The 22,165-nt window shown below is 41.6% G+C and overlaps 1 protein-coding gene across 11 annotated transcripts in view; it reads right to left on the bottom strand.

Annotated features, from left to right (window-relative positions):
• Positions 1 to 22,165, bottom strand: part of PTK2 (protein tyrosine kinase 2) — a 252,208-nt gene that overhangs the window by 122,467 nt on the left and 107,576 nt on the right. For 10 of the 11 annotated variants that reach the window (XM_049854317.1, XM_049854311.1, XM_049854312.1 and 7 more), the window contains 3 exons: positions 22,058 to 22,145; positions 10,763 to 10,842; positions 8,604 to 8,666 (listed from right to left, as the gene is read on the bottom strand). In XM_049854317.1, coding sequence (XP_049710274.1) covers positions 8,604 to 8,666; positions 10,763 to 10,842; positions 22,058 to 22,145 — 231 coding nt within the window. The remainder of the gene's footprint in view (positions 1 to 8,603; positions 8,667 to 10,762; positions 10,843 to 22,057; positions 22,146 to 22,165) is intronic. The other variant, XM_049854318.1, reaches the window with a different exon arrangement.

Raw genomic sequence — 22,165 nt, 5'->3', positions numbered from 1 at the left:
TAATGTCTAATATTTGGGGTTTAAGTACAAAAGGACAGAAGTAAAATAATGGGGGAAATGGTGTGTAAGACAAAAGGAGAGGAAGAGTTCAAGAGGTCCAAGTCCCCTGTACTGTTTCAGAGACGATTAAGATATTTTTGTAATCTAGATCTTGTTACATTAATATTGAAGGTTAATGATGTAAGGCTAATTAATAAAAGACCAGAAAGAGCTTATAAATATCTAAATCATTAGAGAAGAAAACCTGGAATAAGAAAAACTAAGAAATAAACAGGAGCAACAACAAAAAAGCAAGCAAAAAGCATACAGAAATAAAGATAATACAAACCAATCCAGATGTATCATTCATCCTAATAAATATGAATGCATGAAACCAGTTAAAAGATTTATCAGACTGAATTTCAAATCTTGCCTATGATATTTACACAAGACACACCTGAAATATAAGAACATGGAAAAGGTGAGTGTGAAAAAACGGAAAATAAAACCTTACAAATGCTTAACCTCAAGGAAAAAAAATTATTAGACACAGAATCACTAAGTAATGACAGGAGATTCAATTTACCAAGATGATATAAATATCCAGTTTGTAAGCACTAAATAAAAAAGCCTCAAAATATAAGGCAAAAATAGACCCACATTAAGAAAATGACAAAGCCACTCTCACAGAGGGAGATTTCAGCACACCTCTCAATCACTGATAGGTCAAGAGACAAAATGCCAATGAAGACATGGGCGACGCCAACAGACAATTAACAAGCTTGATTAGACGATATATTTTTCAACCACACTAAAAACATTTAGAAGAACTGGTCACATAAAGTAAGCACAGCAAAATGTTAACAACAGTAGAATCCGGGTGGTAGATACAGTGGTGTTCACTGCACAATTCTTTCAACTTTTCTGCATGTTTGAGACTTTTTCAGACTGAAACACTAGGAGGCAAATGGTGACATACTAGCCTACAAAGCAAGTTTCAACAAAAGTCAAAGAAGCACTCACCACACACACCAGGCCTGCTGACCACAATGCAATTATGCTAAAAGTTCATTTAAAAGGAGAAAAACCTCCACTCCCTTGGAATTGTAAAAGCAGAAACAAATCCGTAAGAGTTTTAGAATGAGCACGCAACTTAAGTCACCGAGTGGCTTTTTATTAGGTCATGAAACTCAAAAGCCACGACGAAGGTGAGTGCCCGAGTTGACTACGTTAAAAAAAGAAAAACTTCCGTATGATGAAAAGCCAGATAAAGTTGAAAGGCAAAGATGAACTGTGAAGGAATACACAGAACAAATACTACAAATACAGGGTTAATATGACAAAGACCTCTTTGAAGAAAGAAAAACATAAAAATATTAGAAAAATACAGCCAATTTACAAAAGGAAGAGAAAATGGTCCGTTTGTGGAGAAATGTTTGATTTCACCAATAACCAAATTAATGCAAATAAAACAAGCTATTATTTGAGGGAAAGAAATAGGCAAAGTTGAAAAACGAAAGATGGCGATATTGCCTCATATTGTTGGTAAAAACCTGAACGTCCACCAGTAGGTGACTGGTTAAATATGGTATTTATAGTCACTTGATGGGCCAGTATGATAACGTACATTTATATTCAGTACGTGGAAAGGCTGTCTGTACATAAGGTTAAATTTTAAAAAAGCAGGATGCGATACAGAAGTTATGGTATTGTTCCACTTTCATTAAACCATGTACTGTATGCACACGTGAGCTTTTTTTTTTTTTTAAGTTATAAGGATCTTCATTAAGGCTGTGAATGTGGAGCAGTCAGTTCTTGTCTACTGGTGACGAGAAAACCGGCACCGAATAAGGGTAACGGTTACACAACTTGACTAATGTAGCTGTCGTCACTAAGAGCTGTACACCAGAAAAAAGGGGCAAAATGGCAAAGAAAGTGTTTTATATAATTTTACAACCACAACAGCAGTCAAAAAAAAAGAAAGAAGGAAGGTTGTGCTTGTTGATACTACTTAAACTCACTGCTGCCGAGTCGATTCTGACTCATAGCAGCGCTACAGGACACAGTAGAACTGGCCCATAGGGTTTTCAATGCTGTAATCTTTAAGCCAATCACCAGGTCTTTCTCCTGCAGGCAGCTGCTAGGTTCAAACTGTCAACCTACTGGTTAGCAGCCCAGGGCCTAAACACCGTACCACCAGGACATCGTTGATACTACTGAGGTACAACTAAACACTTAATGGGATTCATCTTCTTGGTTCCAAGATCTAGAGTCATGGTTTCATGGATCTGTTGGCTTACAGGTGTTTTTAGACTTTCTGTTCTACTTTCTAGTCGGTGAGTAGTGCCTGAGGCCTTCAAAGCTTGCCAGCGGCTATCCAAGATACAATAGGTCTCCATTCGCCTGAAGCACCAGAGAAGAAGGAGACCCAGGAATCGCAGAAGGAAAATAATTGCCTCCATCAACTACTACCTCCTGTGCCACAAGACCAGAAGCAATGGGTGGTGCCTGCCTACCATTACTGACCGTTTTGATCAAGGGCCCCAGAGATGGATCCCAATCTAAAGGAGGAAAATCATGGAACAGAAATTAAAAGTCAAAAGGAAACCAGACTTACTTCTACTGAGGCTGGGGAAGCCTCTGAATCTACTGTCTGGAAATAATCTCTAAACCTTGAGCTGAAATTATCCCATGAAGCCATCATTAAACTAAACAGTTTAGCTCAATTAATAAAAAATGCTCACCTTGAGCACTGCGCTCTTATCAAGAATTCTAGGTTCAAAGTGACAACTATTAACAGGAAGCGCAGATACGAACTTTAAGGGGCAGGGAGTCTAAATTAATGGCAGTGAAACAACGGCAGACGGGATAATGAGAATGGTGACTCGGTGTGAGACAGGCGCCAATGTTGCTGCGCCGTATGAACGTGCAGAGGCTGTTGAACGGATGCATGCTTGGTTGTGTATACTGCCACCAAAAAAAAAAAAGAATGCACAATCCACCCCCTCCCCCCAAAAAAACAAAAAATCTGTGAAGGCAGTTGTCTCTAAGTGATGGGATTTGAAGACTTTTTTTCATTTAACAGTGCAGTTTTAATTTTCTAGAACTAGAATGTATTATCTGTGTAAACAAATGAAAAAACATTTAAAAAGGGCTCAAAATTAAACTAACAGATAACCCTGATAGTATTTTATATAATTTTTTTCTTAGTAATACTCATTTAAAAAAAATGCTATCGTTTGGTTTTGACCCTGATTGACAATCTCTCCTCTGGATAATGACAACAACACTTAGAGCCAACATCTTTAGTACCACAGTCATCAACAGTCCCATGTTCAGCTCTTGCCATGGACAGTCTCACTTAACTCCCAACAGCTAACGTAGGAATCAGTATGATCCCCATTTTAACAGATCTGGAAACAGAGACCAAAAGATTTGCTAACCCAAAGTTCATAAATGGCAGAGCTAAACGGTAGAGCTAGGATTTGAACCCAGGTGGTCTGCTTCAAGAACCCATCTGAGTAATCTGCCTCGCATACACAGGCAGTGTAGCAAAGTCACAAATGTCATACAATTGCCAAGAACCACTATGTGGAGGCAAAGCACAGGAATTTACAAGAAATAGAGCAAATTGAGAACAATAATATTCTGGAACTGTTAAGTCTCTGAAAACCCCACCTTCTTTACCCATCGTGTTTACTTACGTTAAATATTTTACATACGTAAGTAATACGGAAGTTATTCCAATACAACAGATAATTCACCTTTTCGACCCTACCCTCTAAGGCATCTCATTTACCTAACATGCTCACCTGTCTCTGTTAATCTGGTCAGTAACGGCCACCAGCTCTTATTTATGTACAGTGATCCCCACATCCTCCCTCTCAGCTGACCCCCACAAAGACTCACAGCACTTTCAAAGGCGTGGTTTACCACTCTGTCTTCTTCTGTTCATCTAGTCTCCTGTCACCTGGATTTCCATGATTTCACCAGCCTTAGTGTCATTTCTGACTCTCATTCCTAACAGATCTTCAGCTCAAAAATCCTCTGTCCAAACACACCCTCCACCACCTGCCCTGAAGGCTGTTTTTTCATTTTCTTTATTTCAGCTGGCCACTCTTGCTGCTAATGACACGCGATCCATCGTCCATGGGATTTCTTCCACTTATCTGTCTTCCGGTGACTCGTCTACAGCAGGCTTGGCTCTCCGCACTCGTTTGGTTCCCCTGGTGTTCTCACTGACTCCACCTTTCCTTTTCCTATCTTGGCATCACAGAGAGATAGGACAGGACAGAATCATACCATTCTCCCCCAATCCCGACACAGGACGGGCGTCCTCAGCGGGCCCTGCAGGACGATCATGTGTTCTTGTCCTCCTTCCACTGTGTGCCAGCCGATTTATAGTCCACGTCTTTGGTCTAGCTCTCCTTTCCTGCCCGAAGTATTCAGCATATGTTACACCATTAGGCCATCTGTAACTACACCTGGGTGGTGCAAACGGCTGAGCATTCGACCACCGATCAAGAGGTTGGTTGTTGGAACCCACCCAGTGGTACTGTGCAAGACAAGCCTGGTGACCTGCTTCCAAAAGGTCAGAACCTTGAAAGCCTTACGGAGCAGTTCTACTTTGCACACGTGGGGCTGCCACGAGTCAGACTCGACAGCAACTGACAATAACATAACTATTTGCTGGCTCTTTGTCTCCAATTCTCCCATGAGATTTATATTTTATTTAAACAAACTTTTTATTTTACAATAGTTTTAGATTTACAGAAAAGCTGCAAAGAGAATACAGAGTTCCTCGTAGACCCTGCACCCAGTTTCTCCTAATGTTATATCTTGCATTGCTGTGGTACACCTGTCACAGCTAATAAACCAATACCGATCCTTTATTATCAACTGGTTTTCCCCTAAGGTTTTCTTTCTGTTCCACAATCCCATCCAGGACACCACATTACACTTAGTTGTTATGCCTCCTTAGGCTCCCCTTGGCTATGACAGTTCCTTAGACTTGGTGTTTGATGACTGTGATGGTTAAGACTGTGTGTCAGCTTGGCTGGGCCATGATTCTCAGTGTTTAAATGTGATCACCCTCCACGATGGGATCTGCTGTGAGTAGCCAATCAGTTGAAGGGCGTTTCCTTGGGTGTGTGGACTGAATCTGAATAGAAGCGGACACTCACTTTTGCTTGCTCTAGATCCTGCAGCTGCCTCCTGTTCTTGGGACTTGAGCTAGCAGCTTACCCGCCAATCTCAGGATTCGTTGATCTTCACTGCCTATGAGCAAGAGCTCTACTCTCCAACCTGCCGATCTTGGGTTTGGCAGCCCCTGCGGCTACGTGAATCAGGAGAACCCTCTACCCTGGATCCACGGACTTGGGACGTTCCAGCCTCTACAATCGTGTGACCATTTCCTTGATATAAATCTCTCTCTATATATGAGAATATATTGATACTCTTTACACGTTTTGCTTTTCTAGAGAACTCAGCTTAAGACAGTGACTGACATTTTTCAAAAGTACTGGTCAGGTATTTTGTAGAATATACCTCAGTTGGGGTTTGTCTGATGCCGCCTTTCGCATGGTTAGACAGGGATTATGGTTTTTGGAATGAAGGCCATAGAGGTGAAGTGCCCTTCTCATTACATCATATTGGGGGACATACTATCAACATGACTTATCATCTGACTGAGGTGGTATCTGGCACTGGAAAGTTACCTTCCTCCCAGACCCCTTTTCCAAACTGCACTCTTTGGAAGCAAGTCACAAAGAGCACCCTATACTTTAGAGGCGAGGTGTTTTGCTGATGAGGGAGGATCCGCATAAATTATCTGGAATTCTTCTCAACAGGAGACTTGTCTCTTCCACTTATCCATTTATTTAATCGTTTATGTTAGTATGGACTCGTGGATATTTATCTCAGACTTTGTGTTATAATTCAAAACCATGCTGTTTATATTTTTTGCTTTAGTCACTGAGAGCTTTTTCAGTTGGTTCCTGCGTCACTCTGACGTAGCCCTATCCTTTTGTTTTTTGAGCACTTCTTTCTGGCACTATAACAAGCTCTGGGTTTACTGTGTGTTTTCCCTCCTCAGTCCTAGAACCAGGCATTTCTCCAAGGAGCCCTCGTTCCTTTCACTGGAAAATGGCATTAGAAAAAAAGATCCAGGCACTGTGTACCATTAATGCTGATGGTATTAGTGGTTTCATAATAGATGAAATAAATCAACTAGTCTCCTTCTTCACTTTAAAAACCACGGTGTCCCTCCAGAACTGAAAATCAACATGTCCCAAACAACTTATCCTCTTCTCCCCTAAGTGTGCTCCTCTTTCTATGACTGACATGCCTCGGGGCTCATGACAGAAAACCAGTCGATCCCCTGGGTACCTCCCTTTCCTCCTTTACCCAAATTTAACCAGCTACAACGTCCACAGACCCTAATTCTGGTAATCTGTGTCTCCACCGCTACTTTTACAACTCCATCACCACTGCTGCCATCTTTATCTCAGGCCCTCATTACTTCTCAAACAGAAAGGAGAGAGGAAACAGTTTCTTGGTTCCCTCTTCCATTTTTAATCTCCTTTACTAAAACCCTGACCTCGTGAATACGGTACTCTAAATCAGAAATCTCCTATCACTATCCTGCTCAGAAGGGTTCAGTGAGTCCACAGTGCTCAAGGACCAAGGCCAGGCTCTTTCTGAAGGCCATTAACGATCTGGTCCCTATGTGTACACACACACCCCATCCCTCCCTCACGCACAGTGTCCCCCTCCTCAATTAACGTTATTTTCTAACAGTCTGCAAATGCTGAGCTTCTCTTCCTGGGGTGGCTCTTCTGTTGCAACCTCACCTGCCTACGCTCCAGTAAAGCACTTTCTTCAGGACTCAGCTTAAGCAACATCTCCCGGAAAACACCTCTTCCCCAGACACCTGCAGATGCTTCCACTTCATTTCCTAGCACATTGGTTTTTGCTTACTTGCCCGAGAGTCTCCCTTCTAGCTGTAAGCTTCTGAGGGTGCAAGTTTTGTCTTACTAATTTCTGAATCTCCACACACTTAGCTGCCAAGGAGCTCAGTAATGTTCGCTGTATGAATTAATGAAGACACAAGTGAATGGACAACAGGATAGATAACCAAGCAAATAACCACTGGGAAAACTATTCCTATTTTCCTGAACTGCCTTTTGAAGATGAACACCTAAAACAAGACTCTCAACAATTCCTCTGATTCTGACAGTTTGTACTTTAAGCACTAAGAGTGTAAATCAGGCTAGAGAGTGTGGCAATTTTAAATAAAAATCTAAACCACGATGACCTCTACACTATTAAGTGCTTAAACAGCAGGGGAAAAATCTATGTACACTAATCCTGTGTAGTAAGATAGCCTCATTTATCTCTGAAGTTTTTCATTTAACTCCAACCAATTGCTTTTGCCCTATCTAATCTGTTAGGAGGCACAGCATGTCTGGAAGGTATCTTCATAAACACAGCATGGCAAATATTTATTGGGTGCCTATCTGTGCCATGCATGTGATCAGCCTTATGTGATTCTAACATGTTAAGTTCAGAAGCCGTGTGATGGACTGGTTTCAGCATGATGAACTAGGATGCTGCCGACCTCTGCCTTGGGTCACCCTCATTCGCTTGTCACACCTTGGCCACAAAAGGCTCCTGTAATTTCCAAAAATAGCCACCTGACATCTATTACTGCTAGCAGTTACTTCAAATGATTCCACCTGCTTTGTAACTAGTTTCGAAAAACATTTACTTAGGTTGTTATTTTTAAATGGTCACATCTGTCCTGCAAAGTCTTGTTTTCAAAATGGCAGGGTACTAAACTTTCAGTGTAGCAGTGGTGGGACTGACCTAGAAAGTCCAAATAAAATTTAAAACCACAGGAAGTCTTTAATGAGGCAGAGTGGTTATGGACTACCTTTCACTTTAACTTGCTGACACCTTCCAAGTATCACAAGGACTTCTGAAATACTTCCACTCATTTCAGAAAAAATAAGTGCCGGCAAAATGCTGCACCACTGATAATGAAAATAAAGCTGATCTTCACTAGGGTATAACATCTATTCATTATCTTCTGCCGAATTCACTATCAAAAACATGCAGAGCAGGACTTCTGGCTTCCCAAATGTCAACAATCTGATACACAAATTAGTTATCGGAAAACTTTTCAGTGATTCTAAATTTTAGGATACATGAGCAACAAGTAAATCCCTTATCCCTCTTTTGGGGGAAAAATATCCTTAGTGAACTTATACAGAGAACTGTAAAAAGGATGAGATTACTAGCTACCAGCAGTTTATGGACAGTTTTAGAGTTCAACGTAACTTAGAGGTGAAACTTCATTCCAGTATGATTTAATCTGGAGACCAAAAAGTTTATTACATACACGTTAACATGTTAGAAACATGTGAGCCTTACATTTATCAACAAACTTAAATGGTTGCTAATACAATGGTGTCTTCAAGAATTTTTTCTTAAACTTTCCATGAGCTTTAGAACAGACTCACTATTCAACGTTAAGTAAAGACAATCCAGCTAAAAAGGCCCCAGTCTGAAGCAATGAGTCAGTTCTGAAGGCTGCGGGAACAGCTCAGCTGTGCGGTACTTACTCTAATACTTCATAGTTAGACTTCTTTTCCAGCGCGTTGCCCCGCATCTCCCAGTATGAGCGCCTAAAATCAGGAAAGATATAAAATTTTATAAATAATGTCTGGGATGACAAATTTTAAAATGCAGGGAGGGGAGAGTTCACCGAAATACTCTGTGGCTCAGCCACAAACTTTCTGGTAAGCTACGACTGAAGAAGAATGTGATTTACAACACTGTTCCTACTTCCCAACCAGGCAAATGCAGTCAGCACAGACCCCGTTCTCTACTGAGCAATCTGATGTTCCCTTTGAAAGTGAAGCAGGCCCGGCTCTTTGTAAAGATGAGAAATGAAATTCCAGTTTTAAAAGAGATTTGTTCCATTTGCTACCTGGCATACTTCTTGTTTTCTCAAGACACGGTACATGCACGCGGGATGGCCACCGCAGCACAGGACTGTGGCTGTGGTCAGATTTATGGCACACCTGCTCCCAAGGAAGCCAAACATGCTAGCATGGGTAACACGCTTTCAACAGCATAACCTACTGACGTGAGATGAAGTCAGCCACCGGTACATGCGGCAAGAGGTGTCAGGCTCCTGCAGAGTAAGGACCCCATGATACGTGCTGCCCACCCAACCGTCCTTAAGGTTTACATCTGAATCTCACCTCCTTATTCCAAACTGCCCAATAAAGCAGTTTCAGGTTGTACTGGAACCAAGTCCTTTCTATACAAAACCCGACATTAACGGACATGACTGTGTCGTCAAATATCTCACAAAAGGACAAGATTAGACTTAAGCTACTTCTGATGTGCTGATACTACAAATCCTGACATGATTTTATTGCAGACTGTATAATCAACTGACTTGGTTTTTGGAGGGGGACTAGGTTTTCAAGTTTTCCCATTAGATTCTAAAACTTTAATCAGTGACGCCAAGCAATAAAATGAAGGGAAGGGGCAAAGAGGAAAGAAGGGAGGAAAGAAGCGGGGGGGAAGGACGGAGGACGAGAAAGCGGGAAGGGAAGGGAATAAAACATAACAGGAGGGAGGCCAGAGTGGGAAGGAGGGAAAAAGTGGTTAAGGACCAAGAGTGGTACAACTACCACTCAAGGGGGTCCAATGCTTTAAGGTTCCCTTGGTAGTTCCATTTGTAGTAGGAGAGAAGGGTACATGCTCCCTAAGCTGAAACTGTGAAGAAGGCGAGGAGAGGAAGCAGGAACATAAAGGGACCAGTAAGAGATGAGTTTTGTCACTGGAATACAGAATTACAGCTAAAAAACAAACTTTAATGAAAGGCTGAAGAAGATGCTTGCTATCCTTTGGGTCCTGACAGGAACTGTTATCTAACAGCCTCCTGCAGGATAAAAAATAGTTATCTTTGGGGAGAACTATCACTGTTTTGAGTGATACACAATCAAATTTTACCTAATCAACTCATCTTAAACTAGCAGCCCAAGGTAAATTTTAATTAAAATTTTATCTGATGAACCCAAAACCCAACGCTGTCAAGTCAATTCCGACTCATAGTGACCCTATAGGACAGAGTAGAACTGCCCCAAAGAGGTTCCAAAGTGCGCCTGGTGGATTCGAACTGCCAACCTTTTGGTTAGCAGCCGTGGCACTTAACCATTATGCCACCAGGGATTCCTCATCTGATGAAAGTAGAGCTTTTTTTTTAAGTCAAAATTTAAAATGATGACATACAGGTAACAGATGACAAATGGTGAGAAGTGTAATCAGAAATAAACACATTCTCAGATTTCCACTTCCCTTAGACCCATGTGTTCAGTGTGGTACCGCAGCTCACATCTAAGTTTAAATCTGAATTAAAGGCAGTAGCCGCATTTCCCCCAGGCTAGTGGTGAATGTGGAACCGGGCAGGCACAGAACATCTCTGCCCTCACAGAAGGCCGCACTGGGGAGCACGGCCTTAGACACTGAGATACTTGCTCTCTCAGAAATCACTCAATTTTAAATTCAATTCAAACTCATTTTAAAAGATTCTAAGATTTCCAGAATTAGCGATGTCAACATTATTTATAATCTGCTCAATTTTTTACTCAAATTTGATCCAGTACTTTACTGATAATCTTTACGTGGAAAAGGGTAACACCTGGATAATTTTCAAAACCAGTGAACACTGATGGATAAATACCTCAAAATCTAGTTGCCACCTTACCGTATTTCTAGACAGCCCAACTTCAAAGCAATTTCCTGGTCCACTTGATCAGCTATCTCTAACATATAATCGCTCTTCACCTACAATATAAAGGAATGGGAAAACAATGCTGTGTTAAAAGAACGCATTTTGGCGTCATTCACTTGATAAAATTTACTGGGTGCCTTTTACATGCTCTATACACATTGTGTCAATAATTATGTAGGTGCTGGTGATATAAAAATGAGTCACGGAAGGAAAGGAGTAACACGTTCTCTTTAACATCGTTAAGGAGAGCTGGTCATAATAAACACATGATCTAGAACCAGGTACACAGGACACTGTGAAACAACACGGTCTGAATCACAAGTACTACCAAGTTGCTTTACAGGCCTCCCCCTCCTCAAAAGTTAACACGGAAGCAAGAGCGCCATTCCCATGCAAATCCGCAGCAGGTATGTTTCCTGACCTTAAACTATGGCTCCAGCAACATTTTTCAGACCTCTGTGCAAGTGCAAAGAAAATTTACGTATTTCTAAATCCACTGAACTGTGCAATTGAGACGCTTCCACCTGGCCATCAACTGGAAGTGATTAACCTGCAGGTAGTGGTGTGCTAAAAGGCAAGCACCAAGAGAAGCGCCTAAAGGAATTTACAAATGCCTTCCAAGCAATGAATCCGCTCAGTTAAAATCGGATGTTCCTGGACGGCTACCAGTATTTAGCAGTTCGTATCAGGGTGAAGACATTTTCAAAGATGAAATGCAAACAAAAAGTCTGCAGCGTAAGTAGGCTTACTACTGAACTAAATGCAGAAAAGATAACTCAAGATATGTATTTGTATGTGGCAGAGAAACACCACAGTTGTTCTGGCTGTAACGTTCAACGCCATCTTAGTTGACGGTCTGGTGTGGACTTCACAGAAACCACCGCAGAGTATCAACTATATGTTGAGGTAAATGTATGATTATAAACTTGCCTTGAAGACTAATTACCGTAACTTCTGAACACTGTTCACAGGTGGGAAAAAGTAACCAAATACTGTATTTCATTCATGAAAACCAAATTTATATTAACTGTCCAAATGAAAAAAAGAAAAATTATAATTTAACAACCTTTATGGAAAACGCACTATTCATGAACCTGACTTAAAAGTTCTAAAAGTTGCTTTCCTATAGCTTCAATCTATTACTCTTGGTACTCAGAGATGGTATAACCACAAGCTTGCAGTCCAGTCATAGCAATCAATGTATTCTCCAAAACGCACTGATTCGAGATGGAGGAAACCATCACAACACACTGACTCATCTCATCGTTCCCTCACCTGAAGCTCTGGAGGAGCAGTCCCCAGGGAACCTGACACCTCTCCCTATCACCAACACTCCAGAGATGGTGCTGTCAGAGCCCACCGTGAATGCCCAGTGAACGCTCGGGCATTTTTCTTCAAGAGCCAGTGTTCTTTCCTTGTAGAAAACATTTCTTTACTGCCTGTCTTCCCCGACTAACTCCCGGAAGAATTAACTGCCTTCACTGGTGTAATAAAAAAATTTTATCAAGCGTTTACACTGTACGCACTCAAGCTCAGTGTCAAGCAGATTGTATGTAATATCTCAGATTCTCCTCTCATCACGTGTGAGTTGGGTATTGTTCTATTCCTACTTCACAGCCACCGGGGAAGTCTCAGAAGAAGGAGGACAGCGCTAGCAGAGGAACTACCTGCTACTCAAGGAGCCAGTTACTGCACTAAGTATTTTATACACGTGATTTCTAACCTTTACCATGACTCCTGCAGGTAGGTTTTATTACTCCTATTTTACAAATAAACATATATATATATTATATATATATATATATATTAAAGTTAGTTTACCCGAGGCCAGACAGCAAGCGCTAAAGCTAGGGTTCACAAACCAGTTAATACTGTCAACCCCTAAAACGGAGGCTTCCTTTTGTACCTCCATCTTCTTGGGAACGCTTTCCTAGTATAGACGCGTTATATACAGATGTGGCCAACTCTCTACTGGAATGAAGATTACCGAGGAGCAGGGACCCCATGTGTTCACCGTCGCATCCCCCGTGTCTAACAGTGGCTTCTCGTGCACCTGCTGGTTCAGCTACCACTGCCAGTGTGTTCTAGTCTCTTTTTATACCATAAATTACTACTGTTTCTTAACTCCAGGCCCAGGAAGTTTGCAAGATCCTTTCAAGACCTCTGAGAGATTAAAAAAAAAAATTAATTTGTTTCCATGTCGATGTCAATTTCCCACTAAAAAAGGGTATGTATTTGGACTTCCTTCTGTGGGCCAGTACTACGCTTATATTCATGAGTTGTTTTCATCTTACTGGACAACAGAATTAAACACAGGTTTGAATATAAAACTGCTCATATTCTCCACAATTTAGGACACACACCAACTCAGGGCTTTGGCTGCCACATGAGATTTTGTGTTTTATTTTGGTCTCCTCTAAATATTTTGTCAGCTACATAAATTTACCAACTAGACTCAAAAGTCCTTGGTAGCAAGTAGAAAGTGTGGGGCTGAGGACAGACACGGGAAACGGACCGAGTATGTAACCACTTCGCTGGGTAACCCGAGGCAAGTAACTCGACTCTCAGAGCCTCAGTTTGCTCCACCATAAAACACCCTTCCTTGAGTCTTTGCCAGATGGCGGAGTGCAGTTCCTGATCTACAGAGAAGGAATTCAATGGCACTTCCCAACTAAAACTAACTTCTCAATTTTTCTCCTGTGTACCTAAGCTATAAAAATACACATAAATATACATATTAAGCATCATGCTATCTTAACAAGTCATACACTTTTTCACAATTCAGTATGTCATTTGACATAGTGCTGAAAGTTATTCGCTGATTTATTCCATAAACATCTACTGAATACTGGCCATGTGCCAGGACACGGTAGTGAGTAAAACCATGTGGCGGTGAGGGTGGGGTATCAGGTGGTGATAAGCTCTATGGAGAAAAAAAAGGGAATGTTCCAACCGAAAACAAGCATGCATGAAAGGCCTCACTGAGAAAGTGGCACTTGAGCCAAAACCAGGAAGGAGGAGGAATCGGCAAAGGGTGAGCCCCTGGGCACCTGGGAAGAGCTGCAGCCCCGGGGGAGCTACATAAACTTACCAACTAGACTCAAAAGTCCTTGGTAGCAAGTAGAAAGAGGATGGGGCTGAGGTGGTATGAAGGCGCCTGAAGTGGAGCACACCTGGCTTATTAGAGAAGAGCAAGGAAGCCGAATGAGAGGTCAGAGTAGCACCACCTCACCCAGGGAGGCAACGGTGGGTACACCTTCATCTGAAAGAATTACTGTTATGTTGAGGACAGGCTGCAGAGGGCGGACACTGAAGCCAGACAACCTGTATGACAATACGTGTTTCCGCTGGCTCGTTTGGTCCATTTATCACAGAAAAGTAACCACAAATTATACTCAATGTAACTGAAGAATCACAGCTGCATAATAATTTTTAAAAGATTTGATATAAAGTACGTATATATATAAAAATCTGATTTATCAAACTCCAAAGGCATAGTTCCTTTATTTCTTGGAAATCTTCTTGACGTCTTGTAATAACTCTCATCAAAATTTTTTGAACATCAGGGCATTAGCACCAGTAAGTTTATTCTCACCAATAAGTCATTCAAAAGAAAGAATCAGGCCTCTGAAGCGCGTATCTTACGGTGCTGGGGACACAGTGGTGAGGAAGACAGACTTGATGTTTGTTGTCACTAAACGCACACGCTACTGGAGGGCACAAGAGTTGATGACAGACACAACACGATGCTTATATGCCAGGTGGGAAACGTACAGGTGCTGTGGAAGGCTTACAAAGAAAGGGCCACCTAAGCTAAGAGTTGAAGAGTGAGTGGCAGTTACCTAGGCCCAGGGAAGAAAAGGGTGCCTGACAAAGGGCTGTGCAGGAAAGGGTGAACTCCGCAGGTGTGGCTGTTCAAACCCCTCACATCCTGAAAGAGGCCTGTTTTTAGGGATGGCTCTCAGCCACTCAGGGAAACTGAACTCTTGAAACTTTCTGTCAGATAAGGGGGTTTTTGCAGACCTGAAGCCTTGGGCCACACAGTACTGTTTTGATCAGATAATTATGCTAGCAATGTCATTTATGGCAAACATCTGCTTTCTCTCTGGGGTCTGGAGCTTGAATAGCTGAGATGGGACATGTAAATGCTGTTACGCCTATGTGAATGACGCCCAATAAATCGCTGAACACGCAGGCTCCGGCGAACTCCCCTGGTTGGTGACACCTGGCACATGTTGTCACACATGGTTTCCGGGGGAATTGAGCACGTCCCATATGACTCCACTGGGAGAGGATACCTGGACACATGGGCCTGGTTTCCCCCAGGCTCCGCTCCACACACCTTCTCCCTTTGCTGATTTTACTCTGTATTTTCTTACTATTGTAAACCATAACCTTAAATACAGCAACTGAGTCCTGTAAATCCTCCCAACAAATCGTTGAGCCTGAGGGTGGTCATGGGGACCCTGACCCCATGTGTTTCTGGAAAAGAGTCTGGCAAAGGCCTTGGAGTGGACTAAAGGCCATCAAAAGATACCTGGAGGGATCAGAAACTATGAGAAAACGACCATTCCTGCCTTCCTATTTCTCAAATCTTTTACACAGAAGGATGATCGAGAAATATGGGTTGGACAGTGTATATATGACAGAGTTTAGCTAAGTCCTCATTAACCATAGGTGTTTCTACTTAAATTACCAAAAACATATAAAAGTGAAAAAACGAGAAGAAACGTACATTCAATCTATTTAAAAAGGAGAGAAAACATTTCTTCTAATAAGCCCGACCTAGATGTATATTTAATTTTACCTTCTTTCTGGAAAAGGGCAGCTGGTAATTTCCATATTAAAAATGTCAGATCTTAAACTAAAACTTCCCACCTTTAGAGCTGCCATTTCATAACATGTTTTAACTTGCAGAAAGCCTCAAGGCCAAGAAAATAGAGATAATACAACTGTGTAAAGGAAAACATGTAAAAATAGAAAATTAGGCTAAAAATAGATTGATCCGCAAGAAAGAAGTATGCCTAGGCACCTCACATTTCCCCACACAAGCTGAAATTCTACACCACATAGTTGTGGTTCTAGACTCAGTATCTTCTTGAACTTCTTATTGGAACACTTTTAGTCAAATAAACCCTTAATTATGTTACAGTTAATATTTTTTTAAGAGCCAATGGATGGATATACTCACCTAAAACCTTAAAATAATTGTAGGAGTAAACAATGATTGCACCTTCGTTTCAAACCCAGGCTTCTTAAAAGATGAAGATTCCAACACCAAAAGGTTTCTATACAGATTCAGCACCGTCAATACACATTTAATTAGTAATATCAACTTCCTGACAAAACAAACATAATCCTTCAAATAACGGCCACCACCATTTGTCAAAGGCTGCCAATCAAACACTAACAACTTTAACAAATGAAAATTAAGGGAAAGAGGAATAAAATGTGATACGGCAAAGAAAAAAGCCCACTTAGGGAATTACACACTTTCCTTGTTTTCTAATGAGCTCTTAGTTTTATCATCAAAAATGACTCTTACAGACTCCTGCTCTACAATGAATAGCGTTTTAACAAGATTTGAGTTTATTTTTAGAGTGCACTGATTAGTATCTTTCAGAAAATCCTAAAATGGGTCAAAAGCATTCAGTGAATCACTTGAGATTTATCGCATTGGTGGTCACATTTAGGACAGCTTCTAGTCAAACTATGTACATCTGAAACAATCATCGGCAGCCAGCAACCTAACGTGCCAACACAAACCAGCCCACCGACAGGTTGCTTTCTTTATGACCCCATCCTAAGCCAGGGGCACAGTGAAGAGTGGGCCTGGATGAAATTTCACATAAAGGGATAACGAAGTTAAGTTAGTTTATAAGTTGTTTTTAGTTTTTTTCTCCCCCTTCCTTTCCTCCCTTCCTCTTTTTCAGGGAATGAGGAGATAATGAGAGTGTTGGCAGGGATAATCTACACTTAATTCTTTTATTTCTACCCTGACAAAAGAACCAAATCATTAAAATCATTGATTCTTGCAAAAGAGATAATAACAGCTAACAGTTCGTCATGTGCGAGGCATTTCCAGGTGCCCTGGCATGTAATTTCACTGAAAAATCACAATGACCCTGCCCCATTTTCTGGATTAAAAGCACTGAGGCCAGTTAAGAAAATAAACATGCAAGCCATAGGCTGGGAGAAAATATCCATCAAACATAACCCGATAAAGGACAGGTACTCGGGATATGTAAAGAACTCCTACAACTTAATAACACAAAACGGACACAAAGATTTAAGCAGACCTTTCACAAAAGAAGGTACACTAATGCTCAGTACACACAGGAGTAAGTGCCCAGCCATCTCAGCTGGTCATGAGGGAGATGCAAATGAGAACCACCAGGTGATGCCACCACACGCCCACTAGAACTATGGCTAAAGGTAAAGACAGACAACACCAAACGTTGAGTAGAACGGGGAGCAACTTCAACTCTCACACATTACTAGGGGGAACGTAAAACAGTGTAACCATTCTGGAAAAAGGGCAAGCACTTTCTTATAGAACAAAATCTACGCCTACCCTATGACCCAGCAATTCCATTTCCAGTTATTCACCCAAGGGAAATGATACTCACAAAGATACTTGCTAAAGAATGTTTATAGCCACTATATTCACAGTTAGAGTAAAAAACTAGAAACAGCCCAGGTGTCTATCAACAGGAGGACGTGATGTATTCATGTAACAGAACACTACTCAGCAGTAAAAAGAAACAGATTACTGAAATCTCAAATGCATTATGCTGCTGAAATTAGCCTCACACAGAACACACACCGTATGAGCCCGTTTATAAGAGGCTTTTCTAAAACAGGCGAAACCAAGCTACAATGGGAAGAATAAAAACCAGGGCTAAATGTGGGGCTGGGAGCGAGGACTGACCGGCAAGGGTCGGGAGGAAGCTTTCTGGGGTGACGGTCATGTTCTATACCCTGATGGAAGTTTGGGTTGTTCTGGTGAGCCCCTAAAATCAACTGCTGCAGTGCAAAATTCAGTGAAAATATTTGTGTGCAAATACGTATATGTTCTATGTTTGCATCACATAGTAAAGATTCTATAAATTTTTATTTTAATAAAAAAATTAAAGAATTGGTGCCATCAAAACCTGAGGCCTTTATATAGTGATTCACTTATCTCAGAATTCAGTGAAAATTTCCATACAGTATTTCAGCTGCATTCTTAGTTAAATACATTTCGGCTAAAAATACCTAAAGGGCTAGTAATTTATACCCTTTTTTGTGTGTTTAAAGAGGAGAAAGTTCTGAATTTCTAACTCATTTTCCAACTTTGGAATTAAACTTGCTCCCAGGTTGGGTACTGCCTGCAGAGAACGACACACGGGACACCTGCGACAGTCCCGGGATTTCCTGGTTCCCAGGTTGGGTACTGCCTGCAGAGAACGACACACGGGACACCTGCGACAGTCCCAGGATTTCCTGGTTCCCAGGTTGGGTACTGCCTGCACAGATCGACACACGGGACACCTGTGACAGTCCCGGGATTTCCTGGTTCCCAGGTTGGGTACTGCCTGCACAGATCGACACACGGGACACCTGTGACAGTCCCGGGATTTCCTGGTTCCCAGGTTGGGTACTGCCTGCACAGATTGACACACGGGACACCTGCGACAGTCCCGGGATTTCCTGGTTCCCAGGTTGGGTACTGCCTGCACAGATCGACACACGGGACACCTGCGACAGTCCCGGGATTTCCTGGTTCCCAGGTTGGGTACTGCCTGCACAGATCGACACACGGGACACCTGCGACAGTCCCGGGATTTCCTGGTTCCCAGGTTGGGTACTGCCTGCACAGATCGACACACGGGACACCTGCGACAGTCCCGGGATTTCCTGGCACGTTCCAGAACAGATTCTGCACTGAGACCTTCTCCATCACCAGAAGTCAAATATATAACGATTTTTGCCAAACCAGCAGTGAGAAATTACACTGTTTTTACAGCTGTCTTGCTAGATCAGAGTAAATATATATATATATATATATATATATTTTCCCATGAATGTTTTATATAAAAAAAAAAGCCTGCTCTTTCAACAGCAGCACTTCCTGTAGCCCCGCCCCTGGTCACGACCATAGCTGTGCCTTGCTGTTCACAACGGATGGGGGAGTCAGCAGCCTCTACTGACAGAAACATGCAGTCTTCCGAGTTCTTTTTTGTTACTATAATGCTCACGAGCACCCTTGTACATACATATTTGCGTGAATCTTGTCACGTCTTTAGAATAAATTAGGTCAAACCATAAGACAATGCCAATACCTGACTGTTCTTTACTTACAAGATGGCAGTGCCATATGGCACCACCTAACAAAATCTGGGCGATATGAGCTTATCTAAGGCTCTTCAAACGCTGCCAGTTCATTAGTTCTGACAAACCATGGTATCTTCCGTCTTCCTCCCCTCTCCTTTTTGGCTTAGCGCGACCCTTAAAAAAAAACCTCATTGCCGTGGAATTGATTTCGACTCACAGTGACCCTATAGGACAGAGTAGAACTGCCCCACGGGGTTTCCAAGGTGCACCTGGAGGATTCGAACTGCCGACCTCTTGGTTAGCAGCAGTAGTGCTTAACCACTACGCTACCAGGGTTTCTGTTATGAGTCGGAGTGCTACCCTTACCTGCCCCCACTCCGTCACTTGAGTCCGAGTCACTTGGCATGCATAAGCGGTGAAACCGGCCACCGATGTGGGAAAGGGCCTTTACGGTGACTACACTTGCATTTTTGGAAAAAAACTGTGTATTTGGCAAAATAGTATAAAAGCACACAAAATGAAAGTAATTATCAAGATAAAGGTATTTTAAGTGACAGTTTAAAAGGATTTTCTGGACTTCCTAAAAACGTGCTGTATTATTTAACAACTCTAAAATATGTAAGAAGAGAGGCTGTAGAAATGGATGGACGAAGAGGGTGAGGTGGAGAAGCTGGAGGTTCATACAGGAGCACACAGGAAGGAGAAGGTGAGATATGGCCTTATCGTAATGAGCAGCTAACCCTGAGTTATGACACGCAAATGGTAAACGGCGAGGCCTCAAAAGCCTCCAAATGTGTACAGGTTGAAATTCAAGAAATTACTGGGCACTTACATGGCGGGCAATTTCATCCCATTTAATCAACACCCTGTTCCTATGGGATGGGTACATTTGCAAATTTTAGTAGACGAGAAGACCAAAGCTAGTGGGGTAGGTCAAGTCACAGTGCTGCTCAAAGCACAAGGCACACAAAAGTGTTCACTGCAACTCAATATACCCCGTTGAGAGAAGCCTCGCCTTACACTTCGTTTTCCTCTTGGGCTTTATAGAGATGACTCAACTCAATTATACAGACTGCAACAAGGTATACCCTGTTAATAAAAGAAAACTGGGGGTACACTGGCATGTGCAGCACCAACTTTCAATTGTATAGCTAGAAAACAAAGTCTTCCAAAAGGAAAAAAGAAAAACTAGAACAACCTAGTAACAGTGTGAAAGGAACAAAAATGTTGCTGAGTTTTAGGTTAGCCTAGAAATTATAAAAAGGACTAACTGTGAGCTATTTAGGCCTGTATTACGCATTCTGGAAATCAATGTCACTAAAGTAGCTGTATATTTCCTCAGTGGGAAGATTTTTCAAAGAAATGATGTGAATACTGATACAGAACCCATTCAAGAGAGAAAAATACGATGTAAATACGTAATAAAAGAGGAGTCACCAAAATAAGACACTCACTGGATTTCTAAAGGGTAAGATGTACGAACATATGGGAAGCGTTTTGTAACCTGGAATCTGAACATGCCTTCTCTCTTTCCATCTTGCCAAACCTAACTCCCTCTTCCATTCAATTCGGTATTATTGTAAACCTTCAAAACTTTTCACAAGTCGCCCATGTGATACCTTATATTTCCTAGGTGACTTCTATCTCACAGACAAGGAGAAAACAGACCCTGACAGCTTCCTGCTCTAACAGGCTGGATCTTCTCAGCAGAATATTCATCCTTATCTCACAGAGGGAAGGAACACAACTGACCTTTTCATCTTCTTCCTTATCCATCTAATCTACCATTTCTCCTTCCTCACATTTGAATGCCTAGACTTATGCAATAGGCCTTTTCTTCCTTATCTTCATGCCCCATTTTAGTTCAATCTGAGTTCTGTCAAATCCATTCACCTAAATTATACTTACCACCAAGCTCTTATACATTATGTCTTTCTAATCTCTTGCCTGAATTGTTGATGAGCCTTCTAACTGACAGCCCGTCTGGGTGGTCTTATTAAACAACACATTTCTGACCAAGGTATTCACTAGTTAAATTCTTTAAATGGCTCCCAGTGCTTTACAGGACAAAATCCCAAGCCCTTTATTTACATGACACGGTCCCTATCTTTCTCACCAGTTTCTTCTCAAACCATCTTAGCGCAGAGTTAAATGCACCATGCTTTCTCTCTCCTGAGTTCTTGCCAAGAAAGCACCCCTCTCCTCTCTACCGAAGGAGACACAGCTGCAGAGACACGTGACTCTAAATCTACCTGGGGTTAGCAGACCCTTCCCACGCATGCACGCTCAACATGGCTTGTGTCTCCTACTGGCACAGGGCTGAACACAAAGTAACCGCTCACAGGAGGACTTGCGAGGAAAGCACTGTGTCATTAATTTCTGCTTCCCTGGCCCAGAGTAGAATATTAATCTTATTAAAACAAAAATTTATCAAGTACATTTAATGGCAAAATTGTATGCACAAATGTCTCTTCGATATTCGCAGGTCATGTTTTTTGGGTATTCTTCATTAACACTAATCAGTAACATTTATTTAGTTGTAAAATTGTGTTTGTTGGTTCCTTATGCCACCTACACTTACTGCCTAACTAATACCTTAAGGGGCAAAAAGCAAGCTATTCTTAGTGCAAAAAGTCAATTTTTGCTTTATCATGTACACTGCTACAGGTTATATGGGTATGGCTGGCTCTGACCATCAATTCTATATATGACGAATTTGTTGCTATTCAAGAAGGACAATAGTACTTGAATTACAGTGAAGACAATGGCTGTGTCCCTTAGAACTTACTGTCTCCACATAAAGTAATTCTCTCTTAAGATTTGTCCAAGCACACAAAAGTTTACAAAGTCTTTAAAGTCCAAGTTAATGAATTTCTAATTCTAAAATCCAAACACGTAATAAATAGTATTCAAAGATACAACAAAGAAGTATATTAAAGCACCCTCCTATACCTGTTGATAGAAGAAATTCAAAGTTGGCTTATCTTCAGTAAACTGGTTTAGAAATCCTTTTGGCAAATAACGAATTCTCAATTCATATCTAAAAAATAATTTACAAAA

The sequence above is a fragment of the Elephas maximus genome, chromosome 15 (genome assembly GCF_024166365.1).
Source record: "Elephas maximus indicus isolate mEleMax1 chromosome 15, mEleMax1 primary haplotype, whole genome shotgun sequence".
Lineage (NCBI taxonomy): Eukaryota > Metazoa > Chordata > Mammalia > Proboscidea > Elephantidae > Elephas > Elephas maximus.
This window is presented reverse-complemented; position numbering and strand designations above follow the sequence as displayed.